Raw genomic sequence first — 23,108 nt, forward strand, 5'->3', positions numbered from 1 at the left:
TAGGGTGATGGAGTGACATGTCACAATGTGGCTGAGAGGGGGATGCTGGACTTTCATAGGACAGAGAAAACCTCTACAGACTGTCTTTGGACCTACCACTCATGCTGCTGTCTCTGCCCTCCTCCCTTGCCTATCATTGGCTCTGCTGGCTGCCACCCCTCCTGGAATATCTCTTGGTTACTGTCACTTTACTTTTCAAGTACTTGTGACTTCTTTCCCCAAACCAGGGATGAAGTTCTTGAAAGGGTTTGTCGACATTTCTCAGAGCACCTATTTGCCTGGCACTTAGCACATGCTCAGTAAATATTTGTTCAAATGAATGAACTGGGTGCTAGTGAAAACCTGTGAAGGTCAAGATTGAGTGTGACCATTGTTAGTGATGTCACTTTTGGGATTAGCCTAAGGTGGTTGATATAGACAGTGTTCTCAGCAAGGCCATGATTAGCTAAGCCGTGGTTAGGAGGTCAAGGCTGGCAGAAGAAAGAAAATAAATAGCAGTTATTCTCATTTCTGTTTGGCAAATTTAAATATTAGAATAGCTGTCTCTTTAGGAACCTCTCAGATTTCCTCTTTCTCTAGACTGTGCTTAAAGGTGACCGGATTTTATTTATTTGAGAAGACAGAGTGTGCAAGTGGGAGAGGTGTAGAGGGAGAAGGAGAGAGAGAATCTTAAGCAGGCTCTGTGCCCAGCACAGAGCCTGACGTGGGGCTCAACTCGGGGCTCAATTCCACGACCCTGGGATCATGACCTGAGGCGAAATCAAGAGTCAGCTGGTTAACTGACTGAAGGAGTCAGACCGTTAACTGAGCCACCAGGCACTTTCTGACCCCCTGCTTTTTAAAATTTCTTTTAAAATAGTCACATTGATTCCAGCTTGGAGACTGACCTCTGCAGTATGCTCTGGATATAGAGGAACAGGTCAATCACCTGGGCTTTCTCCAGGCACGGGTAATTACAGTATAGTCTTCTTCCAATATAACACCTAGCCAAGGATGTTCCAGAACAAAGACAAAACGAAACAAGGCAAAACAAAAATATGACAACAATAACAACAAAGGACAAGATTCAGACATTGCCTTAAATAAGCAATTATTCATACTTTTCTATTGGGCAAGATATGGAAAATATAAAACAATTGTAGAAACCCGCAACGTTGGAATTGAAAGAGATCTTAGTCACCTACTCCAACCTGTAACTTTGCCCGTAAGTCCGCCGAGGCTTTACATCACGGATTTGGCCAGGAATGCTGCTGGGGTAGAATGTGAGCCTCCTGATTGCCACTCCAAAGCCCTTTCCACAATTGCTCCATAGTAGCATTGAAAACAAAATAGAAGGGGCACCTGGGTGGCTCAGTTGGTTGGGCATCCGACTCTTTGATTTTGGCTCAGGTCATGACCTCACGGTTCATGAGTTCGAGCCCCAGGATGGGCTCTGTGCTGAGCACTGAGCATGGATCTTGCTTACAACTCTCTCTCTCTCTCTCTCTCTCTCTCTCTCTCTCTTTCTCTCCCCCTCTGCTCCTCCCTGGCTCAGGCGTGCACTCTCACTCTCTCTCTCTCTCTGTCTCTGTCTCTCTCTCAAAATAAATAAACATTTGGAAAAAAAAGAATTCTCATCTTTAAAAAATAAAAAAAAAATAGAAGGAAATGTGCATGCCTAATCATTACAGTTTTAAAAACATGTATTGTTTATGTCTCAACACAACCCATTTGACAGATGAGAAATTTGAAATGCAGCGATGTTATGGTGTGGCATATTCCTCCAAAAAACATTCAGCTTTATATCACTGTGTGGTTTTTCTTATTCTTGAAGGACAATTTTTTATTTCCTTTCATTTAAACATTATTTAAAAATACCAATCCTCTTATGTTGACCATTTTAGTATGTTTCGGTCTTCATCTTAGTCTGATGTCAAAGACTGGGCCAACACCTGATAGGGGCTTTTATTTTCCCTCCGGCCTCCCTCTTCTACTCTATGTGGTGTTGTTACAGAATTACCTTGGCCCCGTCTTTTATTGCAATGAAACGTGAATTCTCTGTCCCCCGTGGCTTTCTCTCTTGTGGGCTTGTTGTCCTACAGTTAAAACTTAAGGTGAAAAAAAGAGAGAGAGAGAGAAAACCCTTGAGATGACAAAGTTAAGGAAGCACAAGTCGTGCCCCTGCTCTCAAGTATTTAAATGCCTCATAATTGCCTCATAATTGTCTTTTTCTCCAACTAAAAGAGTTGTTCCATCGCTACTGTCCTTCCAAGAGCTGAGCTTCCTCATTAATGAGGTACATCTCCTTCATTCCTCCTGCTTTTAGTTGTGCTTTTTTAAAGCTGTTTTTTTAACCAGCTTTTTCTTTAAAACCATTAAAATTTATTGCCAAAAAAAAAAATGAATCATCAAAAAAAAAAAAAAAAACCCAACACACGGTGGTTACCTCCCATGAAGACACCAATTTCTACTGCTCATGTCAAGATTGATGTTGTGTCATTTACAAGATGACAACAGTCTCACTACAAAGGAAAAAAATGGCACCAGAAGAAGGCAGGAGCCTATGGCTCATCTAGAGCTGTGTTTGTAATCCTGCTCGGAACATCAGCACTTCCAAGGGGACCACACACCTGGAATACTGCAAGTTTAGAAAGCTTTTAAAATCTCAGTCAGAGCTCGCTCTTTTCCCAGAACTTTGCCTTTCTTGGTTTTCTTTTCATCCCTTTGGCATTTACCAAAGTGCTCAGACATTTAGAAAAAAAAGTCACTGAATAAATATTGAGTAATATGACCCAAGTTTTGTGTTTTTAGACATGTGGCAACCAAATTAGTCAACCCAAGGCAAACAGGCTGGGAAATCATTGAATTTTCATAGCCTGGCTTTAGCCCTTGGCCTTCTTCCTTTTTCCTGTCTGTCTGTCTCTTTTTTAAAATTCATTTCTGGGATTACTTGTTCAAGGTACCGATGGCTTCCCTGTCTTTGGAGAGTCGGCCTGCTTTCTGAATGTTTCCTCAACATTTGAAGTGAGGAAGGAAAAATGTCTTGTTAGAAAGCCAGGATTGACTAACGACAGAACATGTCCCGAATGAGGCTTTTTGGACAAATGTCTGTGCATGACTTCTATGGTACAATTTTTGGTCAACCACCATGTCTCAGATCTTGATTTTTTAAGGCTTTTGCTCATTTTTCAGGCTCCCTAGGTCTCAGTCCTGCCCTCCTTCAAACGAACGAAGCCCTCTCACACATGTGAATGGTTTTCTCGCTTTCTCCACTGTTACGCTACGATAGAAAGCTTGCCGATTAAATACCAACAAACAGTGAACAGAAGGAAAAAAGAAACAACAGCAGGGGTTTTGAGCAGCCTGTCTCTGAGGGGTAACGAAGTAGCTATATAATCCACCACTTACCAAATGCCTACTATGTGCCAGACTTTATGCCTACTGTGTGGTCATTACATTTCCAAATGACCCTGGGAGGTAGGTGGTCTTCCGTTTTATTGTTTTGGAAACTGAGGCTCAGAGAAGGGAGGGGTCTTACCCAAGGCCACACAGCCAGGAAGTAGCAGGGCCTGTGGGAGAGCACGGGTCATCTTGATTCCGAAGCCAGTTCAACTTCTGCTCCCTGTCACTGTGCCCACCTGCCAGTGGCAGTTTAGTTGGGTCTGATGGAAACATTCTTATTTTTCAGTGGTTTTTTTTTTTGACATCTAAAAATGAATTGAAAATAAGTGTATACGTGATTCGTCCACAGAGACGTTGGGAGTAGGTTACATATCTGAAGCCAGAATTTTATTTTTCATCAAAGAGAAGGTAACTTGTTCAGCAGCTGAACTCCTGTAATAATAATTCCAGTATAGGATATTTTACACCTGATTACCAATTTGTATTTATTGAGTATTGATAAGAGCTTCATTTGAGTACAAACATAAACTTTGTACTCTGAGGTTACTAAATTGGACTCAGGAGTCGTTATGTAAGAGACGAATCACCAGGTTCTACTCCCGAAACCAAGATGACCCAGTATGTTAACGAACTCGAATTTGAACAAAAAAGAAATACGTGAATAAATAAAATAGACTCAGAGCCACGTGGAAAATGCCAGCAGGGGGAAATTATGCACCTCGTCCCAAAAGAAAGCTAGGGTTCCAGTATGGGACTGCATGAGGAGGCTGGCTTTATATCGGGTCTCATTGGGGTTCCGATCAGGAATCTTTTCAGAAAAGTGTCTTAAGAGAGGTAAAGTAGATAAGATGATTGAGAATTATGTCCCTTGGAAAAGGATTGTATTCTCCAAAGGACAGATGGCCCCAAAATTACATTTAACGTGTTTTCATGCTCGTTTCTAGGGTTTAGGACTGATACTTGACTGAAAAGCAAGAGTGGCACTTGCCAAGTTGACAGGAAAGAAAAAAACTCTACACATCAAGGACCGTCACGCGACGTTCAGGGTCTGGCAGCGGCACCCTAAGGTGGAAATAGCTTGCACGTTGGACACTTGCGTTGGCAGAGACCCGGGCACTCTTGACAGTTGCTGGGGTTCAGGGATGGAAGGTACCAGGTCTACTCTTGAGAAAGTGTAGATGTGCTGCTAAATTTGGCTTTGGTCGTTGTGACGCACTGAGCTCACACTGCAACAGCCATCCCCGTTAAGTGACCCATGTGCCATCTATCGGGGCGCGTATTAAAAGGATGCTGTCTCAATTGCAATTGCAGCTTAGTGTAACCAAAGAAACTCAAACGAATACCACGGCTGTATCTTGCTGCTTTTCATAGGCCTTGCAATAAAAGCTAAACAGTTTTTAGTGGCTTTTGCAATTATACTTCCCTTCAATTCTCCAAAGGTTGCCGGGCCCGAACCACACAAATCCCATTAAAGTAAGTAGTTGTTGTGCAATGGAAGTTCCTTTGAAAACATTCTTCCAGGCCCATAAAATGATCAGCGGGCTGCTCTTTAGATCCGCTTGCCTGCCATGTTTTCAACCCAAAGGAAGAAGACACGCTTTGATGTGGTGGTTGGTTTCTGCTACTGAAGCTGGCGTTTTATCTTCTTGCATCAGATTTCTTTCCAAATTGATGTGACTCAGGCGTACGAAACACATTTTTCTTCAGATTTTATTCCTAAAATATGTTTTTGCTCTACCTTTAAATTACATTTGGCTGACCTATTTGGAATCTCCGAGGCATCTCCCACCAGATGCGGGGCAGAAAGAGGGCCGAGGTCTTTGGGAGTTAATGAAGCCTGCGTGGTGCGTGCGGCGCCCTAGTGAGTAGGGGTCACGGTGTGCCGCCTGGCCCTTCTGCTTGAGGATGGCCCTCCTCACGCTTCACGCTGTCTTCTCCACCCTCTCTCCAGGGAGGCTCCGGCAGCCATAAGTGGAGTCCACTGTGAATTTCAGCCCAGAACCAAGGATGGAGCTGGTGTTCCCTTTAACTACTGGTTGAATGTACAAGGGACGTCCCGCCTAGGACTTAGGGGCTCTCTTTTCTGGAGTGTTCTAACATCCTGATCCATTGCAAACACCTTTAGCACCTCTTTCTTGCCTGTGCTTCCGCTTGTGGAAACCATTCATTTATCTCGGAGCTGCTTTTCTAGTAAGGAATAAAAATGAAGGACTAACTCCTGCACTTACAAAGGAATTGGAAGCACACAGATTTTTCCCAGGTCTAGATCTGATGACGACTGACCTATCTGAAAAAGAAATGGTAAATGTTTTCTTTCCTCCACCGGTAAGGTGATCCAGAAACAAAAGAGACTGTTAACCTAACCTAACCTAACCTAAATGGTTACTATTTGCTAGCCTAACTATTTGCTATGGGCTGTTAAAAAAAATAATTGGAATTCAGAAATCATTCAGCCGTTTGAAACCAGATGAATCACCAAAGCTCTGATTTTCTGAGACTGCTTCTATGCTACAATTACTACCCGACTCTTACGTTTTTATTGTCATGCCAATTTATCAAGGGACTCTATACCTTTTCCACGGGAATATATGAGTGCCTCGAAGTGACAAAACATTTACACAGAAAGGATGAAACCATAACTTTTAGAAAAAATATTTGGTTAGGGGAGCCTGGATGGCTCAGTTGGTTGAGTGTCTGATTCTTGATTTTGGCTCAGCACATGATCCCAGGGTCGTGGGATTGAGCCCTGAGTCGGGCTCCCCCCTGAGTGTGGAGCCTGCTTAAGATTCTCTCTCTCTCTCTCTCTCTCTCTCTCTCTGTCTCTGTCTCTCTCTCTTTGCCCCCTTCCCCCCTCTAAAACAAACTATTTGGTAGTATAGTAAAATATATGTGGGGATTAAGAGAATGGAGAGATCAATATGGATAGAAGTTATCAGCAAAGTCTTAGAGGAGGTAACATTTGGGATGTGCCACAGGAAGCAGAGATGTTGAACTGTGTCCCAGAACGAAAGGAAGAGAAGGGCTAATATGGATGTGGAGAGAAGATGGAAGACGGGGTTTCCTACTGTGCAAAAATCCCCCTGCACATGTTTAATTGATGAGGCAGGGACTTATAGAAGCCATTGAAAAAGAAAATTCAAGAACATCTGGATCAAAGTAGCTATTCTAGGTGAGACTGTTTGCATTTTTAAATGTTCTGATAGGAATGACAACATGTGATACACATGCACCCCCTATCTTAGACCCTCTTTATGTAGCTCATATGGAAAAACCTGTGTTCCCCAGAAAATTTTCCCAGAATAGGGGTTTTTATTTATATCTCTGATGCTTCATACAACATGACTATTGTCATTTGTACTTGAGACTGGAGTGGAATTAGGAGTCCTGGCTTCTAGCTCTGGCTCAGTCACAGCTGGTATTGTAATTTGGGGTAAGTCACTTCATCCTTCAAGCCTTCGTTTACCTCATCTATACAATAAGGGGGTTGAATTAGGCAATTTCTCTGGCTTCACTTGGTGCCAATGTTTTATGACTCGTGGGTCCAAGCTTTTTACTAGAAATCGTGGCAGTAACTGTATACTTGCAATTTACTAGTCATCCACAGCATACATAAAAATACAGAATCCTTCATAAAATCCATAAACACCTTGGAATAGAAATATTGATTTTGAGACGAATCCGTCCGTGTCCTCTGTGGTTATTCTGCAGCTTGGTGACTCCTACCCACTTCAGAATTTCAAAACAGGAAATGCTTCCCGAAGTCCAATCGGACATCAGTATCCTTGGGCAGCAGAAGGTATCAAAATCAACTTTCGAAGCAACTGGTTTTACGAGAAAGATGATTTACCTGCAGTGATAAAAATACACTGCATTCTCTCCCCTCTACTTAACCGGAGTCCGGAATCTGGTAAAAGAGCTTATCACAGGCCCTTCAGATGCCCCGCATTTGTGAACCTCTGCAATGTGTACGTTTCCTCTCGTGCTGCCCGGGAGACCGTGTTGGGTCCTGTCTTCCGTGCTCTTGGAGGAAAGCAGGGAGCGCGCAGCTTGTGGATAGTGAGCAAAGACAGACGAGCCAAGGACTGCCGCTCAAGCTGTCTCTGTTGCCCACTCAGTGTCTCTTTCCATTATCCTTGCACTTTGAAGGACATTTGCCAGATCCAGAGTCCGTGGACCCCTGTTATTTGTGTGTCTTTTCTCACCTTGCACGTGATCTGGACTGGTGTTTTCATTTGTTAAAAACAACAAGAACATTCACTGGGAAACTTTTGCTGGAATTGTTTCAGGCCATCATAGCTATTTATTCTGTGTCACAAACTATAATTCTCCACTTCCCTTACTCCCACGTCGGGGGAGCTGGTGGTTTATGGTGGACAGTCGGTGGAATTTGAGTGAACAGTGGACGATTTCAAAGAACTACCAAGAGATTATGTAGCAGGTTGTAGTACTAAGAACAAAACTCTTGTGCTTGATCAGAGTGTGGCAGCACAAAAAGAAAAGGCTTACAAAGCGGAAGAAAGGATTTAGAATTTGTGGTTATACCTGAGGAAGACTTCTTTGAGGGAAGAAATAGATCATGGGATTGGCTTAAGAAGGGATTTCCTTGATAGGAATAAGAATAATAGCCGAGGGTCTAATTGGTCTCTGTCCTGGGCAGGTATGGAAACTAAGGATTTTTTTTCCCCTAGACTTTGACTTCATAGGAGCATGAAATCCAGATGGTGGCACTGTGAAAAAGGCCTAGACGACCCAGAGAGACCTGAAGTGCAAGACAGATCAAACTGTAGACAAAGAGATTTGGGAAAGAGAATGAGACCAACAGGAAAGCCTCCCAATATTTAATAGGAAGGAGAACACTGATGTGAGGCAGCCGCTGAGAGTGGTTTGACCCCAGGTGTGTGAATTCTAGTGTGAATGTAATTGCAAATGGGTTTCTCTGGTAGCCGAACAGGATGCTGGGTGGAATGTTCCTGGTCTTGATAGATCCCAGAGATCACGATGATTAGATTGGCTTCATTCTCAGGATGCCACTGGTCTGACATTCTTATTGAAAATGTCACAGCAGCGTCTTCAAAGCAGGGCTCCTGGTTGGGGTACCATGAATGGAAGAAACCAGGGAGGTGGTCAACTGTGAATCACAACCCCGAAGCTGACAGAATGGGTGTCGGCACCTTGTTTGCTGGAAGAATGGGATTGGGATCATGTGGTTTCTTTCAACAGTAACAGTTTTCTAAAGACAAGAAAAGTTTCACATTTTCCTTGAAAACAAATGCAACAAGTACTTACTCTATCTGGGTGCCTTAAATATCTGGGGGAAATGCGCAGTCTCTACCCCAAGTATCTATTCTGGGAAGGCAGCACTCATGAAAACTCTGATCAAAACCACTTAGAGGCCTCAGTTGTCAGGCGCTCAGAGATCCGGGCCAGGAGCTCTTGGATTCAAGCTATGCTTTGAATGCACACCCAAATCTAGATAATGCTATAGCTCAGGTAGGCATCACTTTTCTTTGGGACATCATGATTCATGCTGGTCCCTTTCTTGAGTGGGTTGTATGTTTATGGTCAGAGAGGATCAGGATTTCCAACCTCACATGTTGGAAATAAAACTGGCTGAGAGCTAATCTCTACTGAACGTGGAGCAAGTGCCCAAGCCCTGCTTTCCCACTCATTCCTGGTTTTCTTTGGGCCGAGACTCTTAGGGGAAGACCATTGGCAGTGTAAGTCCAGTTCCTCAGGCAGAGCGTGTGTCTTAGGCCTCAGCACCTCTGAGAACTACATGGCCTTTACCGTGGTTTGGACCTCACCTGGATGGTGGTCATGGTAGCACAACAGGTGTTCCACTTGGATTCACACATCCATCATTCCTGCTTGGACTGGGTCAGGTGGCAGGATGGGAGCATGCTACCCTCTTACTTCCAAGAGCATCCTGGGTGATCAGTTTGCCAAGGTGCCTTTGGGAGAACTCAGCGGAAAACAAGGCAGGGGGGATCTTGACAGGTGAAAAATTGGGGTCCCGATTCTCCAAAGGTTCCTAAGATCTCAGGGTCCTAGAACTCCAGTTTGGGGTGAAACTGTTTCAGAGATCTTTCAGTACTCTTCCCCGTGCTTGCGTTCTCCTAGGGCACGTCCCAAGCCGATGCTGGCTTTGGTTGATGGTGTTGGAGCATCATCCTTGAACTAGGCTGAGGCCTCCCTAGCCAGCCTTAGCGAGGGCAGATGCAGTCAGAAATGACTTGAGGTTTCTGGGAGAATGCGTGGTAAACAGGAATCATCCTAATCAGTTTGAACACATTTTTTCCCTCCGTAACTCTGCATTTGTGTTTGTGTGGGTATGTTGAGGAGAAGGAACCAGGGAATAGTTGGTTTCCTTGGTTGTGAAATTGTATGAATGAACATAATATAAGGCAAATAAGGTCCAAAGCAATCCACCCTTCTTCCCTCATCTCTAGAGAAGTCTAGGGATCATGGGTAGGAGTAAGATTTTCCTTTAGCCATCTTTGACAGAACAGGGTTCGAGGAACGTGCAAGAAATGTCTCCCTGTCGGTTCGGGTCTGGTCCCAGATTTAGAAGCAACAGCCAAACATCAGAACTCCCTGGAGGTCGTCGGCTTGTGAACTCAAGAGCGCCGATGCCCGAATCTGCCCCCTGAAAGTGGCATTTGGTTCCAACACTTTGATAAGAATGTGAGCGAATGCGATGATCCCTTACCATAGATATTCAGCCAGAGTGTACCTGGGGACTCCGACATGACTTTAGCTCCTTAGCATCAATTTCTTCTGCTCCAGATGACCAGCTGAACTCCGAGGAAAAGAAGAAGAGAAAGCAACGGAGGAACCGGACGACCTTCAACAGCAGCCAGCTGCAGGCTCTGGAGCGCGTCTTTGAGCGGACACACTACCCAGATGCCTTTGTGCGAGAGGACCTCGCCCGCCGGGTGAACCTCACCGAGGCCAGAGTGCAGGTAACCAAAGTACCACCTCAGGGGCACACCTCTGCAGACTGCTCGAAAACACGAGTCGGTTTCAAACAGGGGCTGCTGCTGAGAAAGATGATAAAGGGGCAGCACGAGGCAGAATCGGATCTGAGCTGCGTTTCTTTGGGCAGCTTAGTATTTTTAAAAATCAGATGTAAGCCCTTAGGTGGGCAGAATATGCCTCGCTACAGCTCTGACTTCTCACTCCTTGTTGCCCGCCCTTTCAGATTCATGGTATGAACGTTGTACTTCGGAGCATTTGACTTGGCCCTCCCCCCCCCACCCCCCCACCCCCCAGCTTTCAATTTGAGCTTTAGGGTGGCCACGGAGATGAATTCTCCGTTCCCCACGTCAGTTTTCCTTCCCAGACTTTGGGAACATACAAACCCTCAAGAGACGTATTACAAATATACATGCTTATGGACCCTGGTGGCAGTAGAAATGAGCCCATCAGAGACCTTGTGTTTAGGAAGTGCGTTAAGAGCACGTTCCGGTAGATGATTCTGTGCTTCTGTGAAGCGATGAAGAGCAAAGGCACGTAAGACCGCATAGAGAGAGAACAGCAATTCTTTCTGACATTAATGCCATGACACATCAACTGCAATCCAGGCATCTAGAAATAACACAACCCGGGATTAGTACTAATGAAGGTAATAATGTAATAATAACACTACTTGAACCCTTATAGGCCGAGTAGTGTTCTAAGTCCTTTGTATAAACTGTTTAATCGTTCTGCTAGTTCAGTGAGGTGGATAGTATTCTTCACCTTGCAGACGGGGAAACTGAGACACAGACAGGTTACACTATTTTGCCGGGCCTCACGCAGTTAGGGCATAGCTAAGCTCGGATTTGAGTGCAGATATGCAGAATTCATGCTTTTAAGCATGGAGTCGACTTTGAATAAATAAGAGTCTGCCGGCTAAGTGCTTTTCCAGGGGCCCTTTGCTACCTCTGCTGGAAGTAAAGATCTCATTGTCCTCTGCCTAGCCGGGGGTGGGCCGCCATCTTGGTAAAAGTGGAAGGGGACCAGGCCAATCTGTCTTGTCTTCTTGAGGAAGTTATTGTTTGTATATTTGTGTTCAGTTTGGGCTTGAGGGATTCCCTTCTGCAGATGACAGATCTCTCGACTGACAGGCGCTTGAGCTAGACCCTCAGGGCGTTGAGGCTGTGTCTGTGCCTTGACGGGAAGTGTACCGTGAGGGACACCGGTTGAGTTGACGGAGAGGGTCCTGGAGGTCCCTTCAGCCTGGCGAGAAACTTTGCAAGAGTTCTCCCCATAGGGACGCATCCGCCTCACCTAGAAATGCTCCCCAGGAGAACAAAAAGAGGTCGGCCACCAAAGGGGAAGTGGCGCCACGTGGGTCAGGAGAAAGCGTGAGGCACTGGGCACTGCGTGGCAATCCCTCCCGGCTCGGGTGAGAGAGACCGGCAGGATGTGCAGGGACGGGACTCGGTTTTGCTGCCTGGATCCCACCATCCAAAGCGAAATCCTGAGGTCTGCCTTCCCACATCCTCATCCCCTGTGCAGCTAACCACAGCTCTCCAAACACGCTCCATATTTCCACTTTTCAATCCCTTCCTCTCCCTTCAAAACCCCCATAGCTTCTGTGCCCCAAGCTTGGCCTACAGCGGTGTAATGAGTCATTTTAGACCAATAACACCCCCCCCCCCCCCCCCCCCCCCGTACCTTGAAGTACCACTTCTGCTGTGGTGATCTGAATTGTAAATAAAGAAACCTGGATGGGGCAAAGCTGGAAAAAAATAATTTTTTTAATGTGAAGGAGCAGTTTGTGAGTTGGTCTTCCTCCCAGTCCAACAATGAACGAATGCTTTCTTATATGTTGAAACTATTTTCTCCTCCTCTTTTCCAACCCTACTATGTTCTCATGCCTCTCAGAACTGCGGGCGTTTCATACACGAGCAGGACAGAATTCTCCCTGTGCAACTTTATTCCTCCTCCGTGAAGTCTTACCCTTCCCCAGCCTGAACCAGTCCCTTGTGACTCTGGCTTTCTTTTATGGCATTTATCACATGACACGTATTATATTGACTTGTATGTGGGCCAGCTTCCCCAACTAGACTGCGAATCCTCTTGGATGGAGGTCATAGCTTATCATTTTTGCAAAAGTCATTTTTCTTCCTCTTTCTTTTTCCTCTCTTTTTTCCCCGCCCCCACCCCCAAACATTTATCAGGCACCTGTTATACTCTTGGAACTGTTTTTGGTTTGCTGGGGATGAGTAAGACATTGGCCCTCTCCTTTAGGGTGTTGTAGACTGGAGGCAGAGAAGACAGATGTGCATACCACACTGTTATGATATAGTAAGATGATTCCTACACTGAAGGAATATACAAGAAATAGCAATAGACCAGAGGAAGGAATGAGCAAACCTACCCGGTGAAAAAGGGTGAAAATACACGTATGTCAGGCACCCATTCTGTGCCAACTCTCAGAAGAGCCCTGTGAGTATTATTTCCTCCATTTGGGTAGGAAACAGAGGATCAGAGACATTAAAGAACTATTCAATGACAAATTTTTAAAGTAATAGGGCCAGTATTTTCATCCAACTCTGATAGACTTTAAAGTCACATTCTTTCCACTACACCACTTTACAAAGGAGGGGTGATGTATTAAATCTTGAAAAACCGGGGCACCTGGCTGGTTCAGTCAGTTGAGCACCCGACTTCAGCTCAGGTCATGATCTCATGGTTTGTAAGCCCGAGCCCCGCATCAAGCTCTCTGCTGTCAGCACAGAGTCCGCTTTGGATCCTCTGCTCCCCCGCCGTCCCTCCCCTGCTCCAACTTTCTCTCTCTCTTAAAAATAAATAGACATTAAAAAAATTTTAATCTTGAAAAACAAGTCTTTTGATACCTGGACAAAGAGGGGGAGACCATCGCAGGCAGAGGAGATTTGGTGTGAATACACAGAGGTGGCAAATCACTGAATACGTCTGGTAGTCTTGAGTCCAGGATAGGAACTGGAAATGATGGAGGGCCAGTGTGTGAGGCCCAAGTGATGCACAATGTGGCCAGGTTGGTGGACCAAGAGCTAATTCCTGAACAGCCTTTGCTCTATGGTAAGAAGTTTTGATTTTATTCTGTGAGTAACGGAGAGCGAGTCAGTGGATGCTATGAAGCAGGGCGCTAACATGATTCCATCTGCATTTAAGATGAGAAATCTAATAGCCATGCAAAGGACACATGAGAAACGAAAGAGCCGGGCACGTGCGAAGCCAGAAAGAGATGTCCAGATTCTCCTTTACCAAGTTCCCCCAGGGCCCTTCCAGTGACGCGACTCTGCGGGGCACCAGCCCCATGGTATTTTATAGGAATGTTGCTCCCAAAGGCTGTGCACCTGTCCCACTCCACACCAGAGAATCTCTTTCTCCCATATTTTGTCATGCATTTCTATAATTGTACCTAAAAGACTTGTTTGGCGGTTTTTGACATTTGCATGCCTGCCTTCTTTTAATAGACTATGAGCTGCTTATGAGCAGAGAGTAAATCTCATGTCTATTCCCGGCAATTAGCACAGATCCTGGAACACAGCAGGAACTCCATAAAGATTTCTTGAATGAGTAACCGAGTGAATAGAATTCCATGGCGCTCTGGAGGAGTTGTATGATCATGAGTCAGATGTCCGTGAGCACAGACACACAGCCACTTATTATGTGTGAAGTTCAACAGACGAATCTCATTGAACCTGTTTCCTCAGCTCCGAAGTAGAAAACAGTGCAACCTAAAGTATGGAATGGCCACGATAACTGGAAGTAATGTACGCCATGTGCTCGCGTAATTCCGAGTCCTCGCGGCACTTGATCAATGCTGCTGTGTCATCGGGTGCAGCCCTTGGTGGCCGAGCTGCCCACATCCCTCAGACCCTGCCGGGAAACGTGCTCCAGTCCACTTCCAACCTTGGGTATCTGCATTTCTATTTTACGTGTTTCTTTCTAGAACGTCAGGAGACTGCCCTGCCTGTGTTCCGCATGCTAGAAGTGCTGGAACATTCATCACCCACGACTGATGGGAGCCAGCGTACAAATCGTGGGCTCTCTCACCCCGGCTGGGCCCTGTGTCCTGCACTGGTCTTCAGGGCTCTGTGGCTGGGCCATCACGGGGGCGCTGCCTGGAAACTCACTTCTAGAAGCTGCTCTTCTTCCCTGTTACTTCCTTTTACTTCCTTTCACCTCGCTCTTATACCAACGCTCTCCGCACCTTCCCAGCGAGCCACTTGCCTCGTAAATTGTTGCCACACGCCCCTTTGGTGAGATGGAGAGACTTTTCTTTAAATGTCCAATAAGTACTTTGAAAGCAGATGGTATTGTCACATTTTGAAGAATTTTGAAACAACTTAAAAAAGAAATGTCGTTGTATCCATGGCCGAACTCTAATGAGGTTTGTCTCTTTTCCTTGATTACAAAGCAACAGGGGTCACAACCCATATGTTAGCCGTGGATCTCACCTCTGCAGGCTCGATTAGGGAAGTACCTCAGGGTCCGGTTGAAGAGTCTTGGCCCTCAGTGGCCCTCTAGCTTGGCCCACCGGGGAAGAGCTGCGGCATATTTGTATTGCTCTGGGAAGAATCCGGTCCCTGTCCTGTGTCTTCCTCGGGGACGCATTTATAGGGTCAGTCAGCCAGGACGTTATTCGTGTAACCTCTTCTTCTTTGTTTCCCTCTCCCTCCTCACGCCCTCCTCTCCTCCCCATGCTGTTCCAGGTGTGGTTTCAGAACCGAAGAGCCAAATTCCGCAGGAATGAGAGAGCCATGCTGGCCAATAAAAACGCTTCCCTCCTCAAATCCTACTCAGGGGACGTGACTGCCGTGGAACAACCCATTGTACCTCGTCCTGCTCCAAGACCCACCGACTATCTGTCCTGGGGGACGGCCTCTCCGTACAGGTGAATGATTGGCCCGCCCTCCCTTGCTCCGCTTCCATGCGTTTCTCAGCGCTCGGTCACGTGCAAAGCTGCTTGTGCAGCTGGCTGACATTTCTTACTGGGTTAACCTCTTCAGAGACATTCAACTTGCTGACACCCCCAGATTTTCACGGGAGCTTACTAGTTGCCCCAGGAGCAGGGTTTGGGGCAGAAGAGAGAGGGGCAGGCCATCAGCAACCTTCTCTTGGACTCAGGAACTCTTGCAAAGGTTTCAAAGATGGGGAAGAATCTAAAAGAAAAGATTGATAAGCTATGCCCAGAGTCCCTCTTGCAACCACGCAGGAACAAAACTTGACTCCATTTCCAAATTTAAGAGAGATTGGTTTCGCCATGCTCAAGTAGAAATTTAACTTGGAAGGCTCTAAGTGTAGGCTCAAAGGCAAATTTCACAGTAAAACTGGTTTTGAATCCAAACCAGGAAAGGAAGGAAAGAGAAAGGAAGGGAGGAAGGAAGGAGAGAGGTGAGGAAGGAGAATCCACAATCATCCCGATCACCCTCACGGCCACTGTCCTTGTCAGTAGGTGTGGACGTCTCATGATCTAAAATACCTTCCTGTTCTATTGCTAATTCTTATCTACTTACCTGAAGTTCTTTGGGGGTCGGTTTGTGGGTGTGGAGTCTTTAAAGTTAAAAAAAAACAACAATGTATGATTTACGCTAAACTTTTATATTAAAAAGGTGAAAAGTTTTAAAGAAGCAACTAATAGAGTACTATTTCAATCTCTTGGAGAGGTTTTCAACCTCCTTTTATTACGCTGTTCAGGTTATTATGATACAGGTGAATGCTAGAGGGAAGTTGAGACGTGAGTGCCTGAGACATTGTCATTGATCCCAAGTGCCTTTCTTTGAACCTAAATCTGAGTACTCTTAGAAAATGGGTCAAGGCCGTGTGCTGTCTCTGGCCATTTGCAGTGGAGGAAGTATTCACAAATTCATTTATTGTCCATTTATTGGCCTTTTTATTGCTAAGGTTAATTAGCGGTTTAAGGAGAGGTCTTAAACTAATCATAGGAGATTATCTCCCAGCTAAAGCTGAACTCCTGATGTGAAATGCCACGTTTGCGAAATGTACAAATAATTTTCAAAAGTTGATGGTTTTAATCTAAGCATGAGGCCTCCCCTAAATGTTCTTTCTGTTCCAAATCAGTTCCTTGAAAGAAATGCCGTAAATGTATTTGGGATTTTTTTTTTTAAATCCCCCATTGTGAAATCAGCCTGAATTACGTTGGTCTTAGAACTCAGAGACCCCTATACATGGGAAATTGGAAATTTCTATCACTCTCTGATATAGTAAGCCTTGCTGATTGCCAGAGGTTAGTCACATCTGTATGTCTTACTTAAAACGTAGACTCTTTTCCCATAGGATTTACTAAAAACACAGTTTGGAGACCGTTGTAAAAGCACGTGTTCTTTAGTCTTTTAAACAAGGGGAGGACTGCTTTGTCTCTCTGATATATTGGTAGCTCATAGACTCGCTACATGGCTTGGGAAATGGATGTGATTCAAAGCTTGATGTTTCAAGGGCTCTGGTTTGGATTTGGTCACAACCAGGAAATAGTGCTCCTTTTTCCGCCTGGGTCCCCGTTAGGAACTTTTCACCTCAGCTCTGAACAGTGCAGTTGGCTGCTGTGTTATCCTTACCAGTGAGAGTCTAAGGGGACACTGCGCGGGTGGGGATGAAATCCTTCCTGCGTTAATATTGGATTAGATTTCCTGCACCTCAGCGGAAGTTCAAGTTCCTTTGCCTCCATCGTATGTATTTTGTATATGGGCATCTAACTGAAATTATTAACGTGCAGTTTGTGTGTGCCTTTTTGGGAAATGTTCTATTTTTATTTCGAAAGTTTATGGAGAAATAGTAGGTACATTTAAAAAAAACATAATTCTATCATCTTTACATGACGAGTTTGTTTATTTTTGCCATTAGAGCACAGTATTTTATATAGTGTAGCCTTAGTCTACATATTTTTGTATTCTGCTGTTTTCATTTAAAATCTTATAAACTAGTGCTTTTTACTCATTTCATGGTATACTTTTATATAATTTTTCTCTTAGATACAGAATTTGTAAAAAAAAAAATAATTAAAAATTGCATAGAATCTGATTGTTCATATTCTGTGTGAAGAATAAATTAATCTCCAGACAGAAGTAGAATGATGGTTTAAAGCAGTAATTTAATCAACCTCAATGTTTTTGACCCAATGTTGACTGAAGTGTTTCTATTTTGATTAATTTCTAACAGTGGCAAAGCTATTCTGTTACTCGGAGGTTTTTCTGCTATGTTCAGAACCAAAATACATTATGGTTTCACATATTGAAGCTTGGTAGGAAACATGTCTTGTTTCGGAAACATAAAAGAGAAACACGTGACGAAAAGCGAAGGCAATGATAGACCTTTTGTGTTATAAACAAAATGAATGGGCTATTTCTGTTGGCACTATTATGTCAAGTTAGTTATCTCACGTGTGACATTCATTAAAAGGCATTTCTTTCGGTCAATCCTTGGAACACGCCTGTGTGCGGCTCTGTCCTTGCTTTGGTTCCAAAGAAGAAACTAAACAGTGGCCCAAGTTTAAGACTTCAGCAAGCAGAACGAGACCCAGTGCTCGTGATCCCTGTTTCGGTCCAACATATTAGGCCACATAACCATATTTTCATTCAAATTAAACCTTACATTACGTTGGACGTAATAAAAACTAGAAGACCGGGAGACTGTGTGATCATGCCGTTTTGATTCGGGCTCGGTCTCAGATCGGTGCAGCATGCCCACAGCTGAGAGCCACCTTCTGGGGTGTGTGAGCCTCCCCTCGGATGTGGCCTGGCCTTGCAACCCAGGGACAGTGAGCAGTTTGGCCAGGGGGGACGGTTCGCTGACTTCCGCGGCTCTCCCCTGGAAGAAGAGAGGAGGAAACCAAGATTCAAAGCAATTGTTTGCATCTGGGCAGAATTATGGCATGGGAAGCAGCCAACCCTTTTTCTTTCTGGGTGTCTTTTATATCCAGAGTGGCGGCTGTACAATTTATCATCCAAGCTGGGACACTGTTGAGAGTGAAAGGGGACCGCTGTGAATAGTTACACCAGGACAACAGGCGGAACCGGGACATATGGTTCATCCTATTTATAGCACGACATGGCCTTGTCCGTTCCCTTGAGCATGTTACAGGTGATGATGTCAGGCAGGCAACTGAGTCACCAGGAGGAGGCAAGCGTTCTCTGACGACACAGACACTACTGTTCCGGCAGGTGTCTTCTTTACTCACAGCCGGTTGAGGGAAGCTTGTTTTTGGCACATGGGCCCGCTGCTTAGCTCAGATCTGTTTTCCGTAGGTGAAGGAGAGCTTGCACCACACCAGAGGTATTAAGACTCACTAGTCTAGTGGTGCTCTGCCTCCTGGGGAGCAGTGATCGACCAAATCCTAGGCTTTTAACTGTTATTTTCCATGAAGTGGTCAAGAAGCCCCTCCCCGGAGACATCCTCTCCTCTGGGAGGTAGAGAATGGCCTGGATCTGCAGCACTGGGTCTGTGGTGCCCATTCCAGAGGGAGGGCTGGGCTGCACAGAAAAGCGAAAGAGAGGCCAGCTATCCTTGTCCACGGCTCCCCTCCCCCGCCCTTCTCCTCCTCCCCCATTTGATCGTGGTCACGGTGCTGCCTGACATCCGCTGAACGCATTTGGCTCATTTCTCCCTTTCACGCTTTCAAAAATAGATCCTCGTCCCTCCCAAGATGTTGTTTACACGAGGGGCTTCATAACGGATTCTAACGGAAGACACTGAAAAGGTAACTTGTCAGAGGGGGACGAGGGTGGCTGCTGCGGGGGCAGGGTTTCAGTGGGAATGAAGCGTGTTCGAGAAAGCGGGGCTTGCAGCTGTAGCAATGGCAGCAGTGAGGTCCTCAAGTGGGGGATACCCCCGGGAAACCAGAGCCGTGAGCATATGTGTCCCTCAAGCTAAGGGTGGTCTGATGGCCTGGAGCAGGGCTCCTCGAAGATCGCTGAGCATGTGAATCACCTGGGAGTGTGTTACAGGGCAGACTCTTTCTGTGAGTCTGGAGCAGGAGTCGGGGTCTGCATCTCTAACGTGTTTCCACGTGGTGCTGATGCTATCGACACCGGGTGTTCGATGACTGCTAGGATATGGGGCAGGGGTCCGAAGAACTGCGTTCTCATCCTGGCTCCTGCTCTTCCCCAGGCCAGTTGGATCATCGGTCCCTCATGCAGCCTTGCATCTAAGGTTGAGCTAGCAACGTTTCCCTACTGCGTATCTGCCAGGGGCATTTGATTTCAGGTAGTCACTGTGCATTTCAAGCAGGACATAAGAAAGTCCTTGAGACGAGAGAAAGACGCAAGGCTCCAGGTACAAAGACGTGTCTAGAAAGAACATTTAAAAATGGCAGAAGGCTCACAGAACCTTCAGTGCAAACTCCAGGCTCGCTTGCCAATGAACTGTGGTCCAAGTGTACCTACTTTAAGAGCTAAATACGCCATTAAAAAAAATCAGCTCCTGAATTTTAAAAACAGAAATTAGAAATGCCTATTTAAATCACGAAAGATGGTTTCCGAAAGGATTTATGGGGTCTCTCTTTATAAGTAAATGTCCACAGGAAAGCTGGTATTGAGTTGTCTTAGACGGAGCAGGTCTACCTCTGTTCTTGCACGGACGAGAGGACAAGCCAGAAAGATGGTCTCCAACCTCCACACCTCGCAGACAGGGTCACACATGCCTCAAGCTCTACAGCCTTTGGAAAAAACCCTAAGTTGGGGAAACCTTAGTATCTCAGGATGACACATGGGCTTCTTGGGCTGACAGATTTGTCTTTGGGGGGAAATTTTCAACAGCTTGTCATCATTTGTCCAAAAGAGCCAAATAGAAAACAAAGTTAGAGTTGAAAATTGAGGCAGGTATTATTCTTCCCCCAGCGCTCCTCAATTGCTTTGTGATCTGTGGGACATAACACCACGGGTGATTCGAAAGCAGAGGGGCAGATGTCCATAAGTTTCCTGGCTTTAAAATCATACCGTATATAGAATTTTCCATGCTTCCTTGGTGTTTGGCAGTCACTCGAACACGTTCCTCCTCCCGACAACCTTTCGGGGTAGGTTGAAATGATCAGAAATGATTTGTCCCCAGTGCAAACAGAACTCGAACCCCGCTGGTGGTTAGCATTCTGCTGTCTGTGGCCGAGCTCCATCTGTTAGGAATCTCCAAATAAGGAGATGGAAAAATTTCAAGCTTGCTTCAATGTGTCAGGTCTGTGCAAGTCCCGGTGCAGATCTGCTGAATCGACAGATGGGATACAAGCATTTCCTTTTCATCTCTACTTCCTCCATGCATTGTATTTGGCAATGCAGTTTCTTGGTCACAGACACAAAGAACATACATTCTTCAAACCTCAATAGAAATGATGCTTCGGCCAAATCCCATAAGCCCAGTCCCTGTACGCAGCTCATGTCTGCATCCTGTTAGAGGAGCAGGTGATTCTTAGAAGGCAGGACCAATGCACAGGATCTCTCAGGGTTGCTAAGGAGGCTCTTGGAGTTATCATGTGCTTTATCTATACAAATCACTTAGTTTCTGTCTCACTTTCTAATCTCGGGAAGCTTGATCCTGTATAGGAACGAGCAGGTATTTCACCTTTGGAATGTGCCTATAAAATCTGTCAAAAATAGCTAACTATCCTCACTTGTTTTCGTCCTGTGAGAAAACGTTTCAAGGTTCCCTTTTCCTAACACAGAGCTTTATACGTTTTGATGACATGGGAAACAGGTGGTCACAAACAATCTTTCACTCTGGCGGCCATTCAAGGCTCTCTTGCATCTGTTGTCACTTTAGGAAGTGGGTCCCTCCCCAACTTACTTTTCATGCTGTTTTTAAAGTATGACTAAGCTGCTCTAGAGGACCCACTCACTAATTCTGTCTTCTCTGACCTGTCACAAGTCTTGCTTGCCACCGGGGTGTCAAAGGACTGTTCTCTGCTTGCCTCTATGGCTCTCTCGGTGCAAGTTGAGAAACGAGACCTATGTCAAACTACCGGAGGGAACACGGACTTGTAATTCTTTAGTATGTGCACAAAATCTCCCTATGGTCTCTACTTGCAGGATTATATATTCTAAACATTGGTTTAGAGGCCATGAAGTAAGACTGCCTCTGTTCTTTTGTCCTATTTCTTAGGGTTATGGAAGGTGCTGGAGTACGTTGAATCCATTTTTGAAAGTTAATAATTTTCCTAGACATTTATCAAGTGCAAATGTTATCATTTATTAAGCTCCTAGGGAATGGCAAAACTCGTTAATATCAGCTGCTTTTTTGTCTTCAAGCCCCACTAACTTGAGGGCTACCTACAAGGCATCGTCAGAGTATCGCTAATACAGTGCTGTCCTTAGAGTGGCACCACAGTACAGTCGGACAGGGGTACTTACTCAACTCTAGCAGCTCAGGCTGCCATTTAAGGGAAAATGTCCCAGTGAAAATCCAATTTCCAGTGTGACCAGTGCGACATACAAGTCTAATTTGCATTGATTTGGTTTTGAGATGGAAAGTGGATCAACATTCATCTCATTTGGGATGTTAATATCTGGCCCGCATTAGAGAATCTCAGTTTTTCTAAGAGATGTGTCACCATATGAAGTCTTCAAACCAGACTGTCAGATGAAGTTAGTAAACTATGATGCAAGAATGGCAAAAATGACTCTACAGTAGATGAAACTGAAGTCACAACTCTAGTAGACATTTCTAGAAAACAGTAGTAGCATCTTCAGTTAATGAAAATAATCCCCCAAGGTTCCAGTTCCCTTTGTCTGCCAAGGAAAATGGACCACACCTTTGACCATCAAAAAAGGAGGGAATCTCTATTAAATAGGACTTTGCTTGTCTAGAATCTCAAAGGCTGGATAACAGACTCCTTGGAAAATTAGGTCAAGTGCTTAAAAATGCAATACTCTATGACATTCTACAATTTACCATCAGGGAAGGTTTTTCTTTATGCTGTCTCGTAAAGTTTTAGCCTTCTGTTTTCAGAAGTCTTTCATTTTGACTCTCAGTGTTTAACAAATAATACAGATAACTCACCATTTCAGCTTCTCTCCTGCACATGTTGAATGGTACTAAGAACCGTCTTTAGGACTTAATTCTCTCACAGAAACCCGGTTGATTTGGTTCACTTTATAATCTATAACTTAGGAACATTTCCCAAATTCAATTCTCTTTTCTTCACTATTTACATCTTTGATTTCACTGAAATCTTAGATTTCAGTATATCCTAGCAATTTCTTGAGTGTAAGATTTACAGGTTTGCTTAGATTTCTGGTAGGGTTTTGAATGGAAGCACGTAGTTCATATAGGAATTGAATGATATGTGTATGGGTTTCGAAAACAAATGAGAACTTTGGGGATATTACTAAAAAAACCTTGCCCCATTTTAACAGGTTATTCTGATCATTTATCTGACTCCTAAGTGAAAACTACCTTAACTGGGGTCCCTTCTGCCTCATTCGGTAGACAGTGGTAGAGTGATGGTCTGTTGAGTAGGTCTAACCTGCACTGATATTTGTTCATTTTTTAACTATGAAAAGATATTTTTAATGGATCAAGAATATGCAATCATCAGCCCCTGCTTGATCAATGACACTGAGCAGGAATCAGTTTAATTATAGTAGCTATTTCTCAGTTATAAGACACACACACACACACACACACACACACCAGTGCTGTAAGGATTTTAAGTTAAGGATGTGCATTTCTGGAAAAACCTAGTGATCTGGGACTAATTACATTTCATTAACCTAATTTTCCTGGGTTAATTGCTAGTAACTGAAATA

The 23,108-nt window shown here is 44.8% G+C and overlaps 1 protein-coding gene across 3 annotated transcripts in view; it reads left to right on the top strand.

The window, feature by feature from the left end:
* PRRX1 (paired related homeobox 1) overlaps positions 1–23,108 on the top strand; it is a 78,262-nt gene that overhangs the window by 46,401 nt on the left and 8,753 nt on the right. For 2 of the 3 annotated variants that reach the window (XM_047839710.1, XM_047839709.1), the window contains exons 2-4: positions 10,168–10,343; positions 15,072–15,253; positions 19,001–19,072. In XM_047839710.1, the coding sequence (XP_047695666.1) occupies positions 10,168–10,343; positions 15,072–15,253; positions 19,001–19,055 (413 nt within the window). In that variant the 3' untranslated portion in view covers positions 19,056–19,072. The remainder of the gene's footprint in view (positions 1–10,167; positions 10,344–15,071; positions 15,254–19,000; positions 19,073–23,108) is intronic. The other variant, XM_047839708.1, reaches the window with a different exon arrangement.

Source organism: Prionailurus viverrinus, chromosome F1 (genome assembly GCF_022837055.1).
Source record: "Prionailurus viverrinus isolate Anna chromosome F1, UM_Priviv_1.0, whole genome shotgun sequence".
NCBI classification, from domain to species: Eukaryota; Metazoa; Chordata; class Mammalia; order Carnivora; family Felidae; genus Prionailurus; species Prionailurus viverrinus.